This window comes from Monopterus albus, unplaced genomic scaffold (assembly GCF_001952655.1).
Source record: "Monopterus albus unplaced genomic scaffold, M_albus_1.0 scaffold21.1, whole genome shotgun sequence".
Lineage (NCBI taxonomy): Eukaryota > Metazoa > Chordata > Actinopteri > Synbranchiformes > Synbranchidae > Monopterus > Monopterus albus.
The window spans coordinates 3,825,156-3,828,510 of record NW_018127901.1 but is presented as its reverse complement, the minus strand read 5'-3'; the positions used below and the strand labels follow the sequence as shown (position 1 = coordinate 3,828,510).

Below are 3,355 nucleotides of genomic sequence, written 5' to 3'. Positions count from 1 at the left end.
CAGCAGCTTTTCTGAAAAATGACCTGGTGGTTAAAGGTCATTCCTCAAACTTTATCATCACTATATTCACAGAACCACAAAGTTCCCATCACCACAGACCAGACTATAGAGGGAAACCCACACAACCTCCACCACAGACAAAATGAGCCACTCGTATAAAAGTAACCGGCTTTGCACAGAGCATGAAAGCAGTCTTTTGGCAGGTCACTTCCATCTCTGCCTTGTAAACAATATGGAAGGTATTTTTTTGGGGACACTTGGCCTCAGTTTGATACGCTCAAGTCTTTTGGTCTATTTTAGGGCCAGCTCTGCATGAATAAGGAGCATTCACATGAGGTAATACAGGGCACAGTAAGTGGGTGAGTGTGTTTGTGTGGAAGTCTACATCCGTCTGTGTGAGTGTGCGTGTGGGTGTGGGTGGGGGTCAGTCATACAGAAGCATTTCCAGGGTTGAACTAAAAGCAGGAGACTGAATCTAGACAAAAGAAAAATTCTGCTAAAAGCATCAGCAAAAGAGAAAGGTGCACACTTGCTGTGGATCTCTGAATGCACAAACTCAACGGGATCCAAAGAAAAGCTAAAATACAGCTTTAAGTCAAGAACAGCACATGTCCTCCACTCCAGTCAAATGGACATATCATGTGCGAGTTTGGCTCTGCTCCTTTGTTCAAAAGGAGACATGTTTTTGAAAACCAATTGCTGGGCTTCTGAAAAAAAGAGCTTCACAAAAGCTTGGCCATCATCAAAGAGGCAGTTTAAAAAGGGAAAGGGATGAGAGCCGTTCCAAAAAAAGAAAAGAAAGTAGATAAGTGCTGTTTATCAGATTGTTCCACAATGAAATTTCCTTCAAACATATCAAAAACAAAAGGAACAGACAGCTCATCAGCTACAGACATAAGAGCTGAAAACAGCAAACAGGCAATCACACAACTCCTTGAGATTCTCCGAAGCAAGTTACAGATAAAATTTTGCCATTACCATTTACTTCTGTGGCATATATGGGTATATATTCCCCTGCTGACTCTACTGTCAGCTTTATGTGCACTCCAAATAAAATCTGACAATTTCAATCTATGGTTCGGGCCAGAAAGCAGACAACACACACACTCGGGATAAACTAGAAAATACGATTTAATGCAAATTGCTGCTGAAAGGAAATGAAATATAAAACCTATTCTCCGTGTCCACAGTCTGTGGGCTCAAAGTTTTGGAAATTACTGTGAGGATGCTTTAAACTACACTCTGACACCAATCCAGAAATTAATCTACCACGGGCACCCACACAGAAGCTTTGATGTTAGAGGAAAGCGTGGGTGGGCATGTCACTGTGAATATCAAGTGGGCAGCTTGCATCACAGTAGAATTAGATGCACAACACCCACAAAAGGACTCCAAGTGAACGGTGTCCTAAAACTCAACTCCCCACCTAGCTGTCACTGTCAACACTGATCAGATCTACACTGATCTAAACTCCATTTCAACCGTGGCCATTTACAACCTACTTTAAAATGTATTGTTGAACTGAGGTGTAAACACATGGCAATCATTCATTTAATGTGAGACAGCCACTTAATGGTGACAGTGAATTGCTTCATGAATCTCAGTCAATACACATTTGAGGCCCATTATAAAACAGGGCTCGAGTCTAAACACCCTGTTAGTGACCCCTTACTTCCAAAATAGATAACTATTATCATTTTGGGCTCTAACCTATTTTAAACATATTTTACAGACAAGAAATTGTCTATAATTGATAGAAAATACAGCATTCAAAGTGGACCTATTATGGGTATGTAAATGATCTGTATTGCTCTTCTTCTTCTAACTTTCAGCTGTTCCCATTAGGGGTTGCCACAGCGAATCACCAGTTCCCAACTGTACTGATGATGCGCACGTTAAACTTGGCATGTTTTACGCCAGATGTTTATAGTCGCCAATCAAACTAAGTGGCATGGCTTTGGACTGTGGGAGGGAGTACCCGGAGAAAGCCACGCAGGCACAGGGAGAACATGCAAACTCCACACAGAAAGGCACCGGGTCGGCTGGGGCTCAAACCCAGAACCTTCTTACTGTGAGGGAACAGCGCTTGTTGAATGCCAGCCAGTCTAAAATATACCTACACGCCGTGACATATAACTTCTGCCATACTTGCGAAATATCACTGCAATTTACTGAACACAGGCCACAGTGTAACCTAAATGTCAACTGCTGGTCAAACATTTTGGGGCTAAAAATCAGTGTGGCCCGTCACAAGTGATATCTTAACATGATGTCATCTGAATCCTTCATTTAGGAATATTCTTACCTATAAATTACCATACTGGCCACCATGCACTCAGTAAACCAAGGCAAAGGCCAAACCAAGGCCTGACAAGCAGGTAAGAGCAGCTGGTATTGGACAATGTCACAGGACATCAAGGAAGCACTACAACTCTTACAGAGGTCTGCAGCAGTGACCCAGATCTCTTTGGGTGTGTCGTGATGTTAGAAACCAATCTGTACTATTCACACAGACATCACAGAAAAAGTGCCTTGTCACAAGCTTTGTGACCACATTTTCAGGTGAAACGTATTATATTAATGCTGAGAAATGCCTGCCATTGAACGGAAACAGTCAGGGAGCGGTACTGAGAAGGGCAAATACTGTCTCATATATCAAACTTTCTCTTTACATCAGCTCAGTTCAGTTGTGATGAAGGCATCACAATTATGTGACAAAGATGTATTGATTTTAAAAATACTACATAACTTACATTATTTAGGGAATTTCCTCTTCACTAACCAACAGTGTAATTAGTTAAGGGAAAGGGCACAATATTTACCTGTGAAAAGTTTGGTGATAGCCTTATTCTGTCGTCGAGCAGAGCAGATGAGCAGCAGCCAGGGAGGCAGGAACTCATGGTGACTGGCCAGGAGCTCAGCAATGGTCCTGGGGGAGCCAGGGGAGGACCTCTGCTCCCCCTCGCCCAGCTGACAGCCTTCATCGATAGAGTCCACCAGCAGGAAGAGAGACTGCTGAGGGGGCTTCACACTCAGAAGAGGCAAGAGGACACATCTGAGGAAAGAGGGATTAGAGAGGGGGAGAAAAAGGGAGAAATGATATGCTTTGATTATACAGGTCATCTCTGACAGACAAGATAACTTGCTAGATTTCAGTTTCTAAACATTTTTTAGAGTCACTCTTGTTTAAGGCAGAATATAATGTTGCCAGGCAACAACAGGAAACTGAAGTCATAGTATAGTAGCCATATACATTTCAAATAATTATTTCCTTTCAAGAAAGGCTGTATTAAACAGTTCTATTTCTATATTAATACATTTTTAGATTATTTGTAATCTGAGTCAACAAACCCCC

General features: G+C 42.1%; 1 protein-coding gene across 2 annotated transcripts in view; it reads right to left on the bottom strand.

Moving 5' to 3' along the window:
* The window catches only part of ankrd50 (ankyrin repeat domain 50), a 34,622-nt gene that overhangs the window by 17,120 nt on the left and 14,147 nt on the right, over positions 1-3,355 (bottom strand). The window contains exon 2 of one of the 2 annotated variants that reach the window (XM_020594088.1): positions 2,823-3,055. In XM_020594088.1, coding sequence (XP_020449744.1) covers positions 2,823-3,055 — 233 coding nt within the window. Of the gene's footprint in view, positions 1-2,822; positions 3,056-3,355 lie in introns of those variants that run through there. The other variant, XM_020594089.1, reaches the window with a different exon arrangement.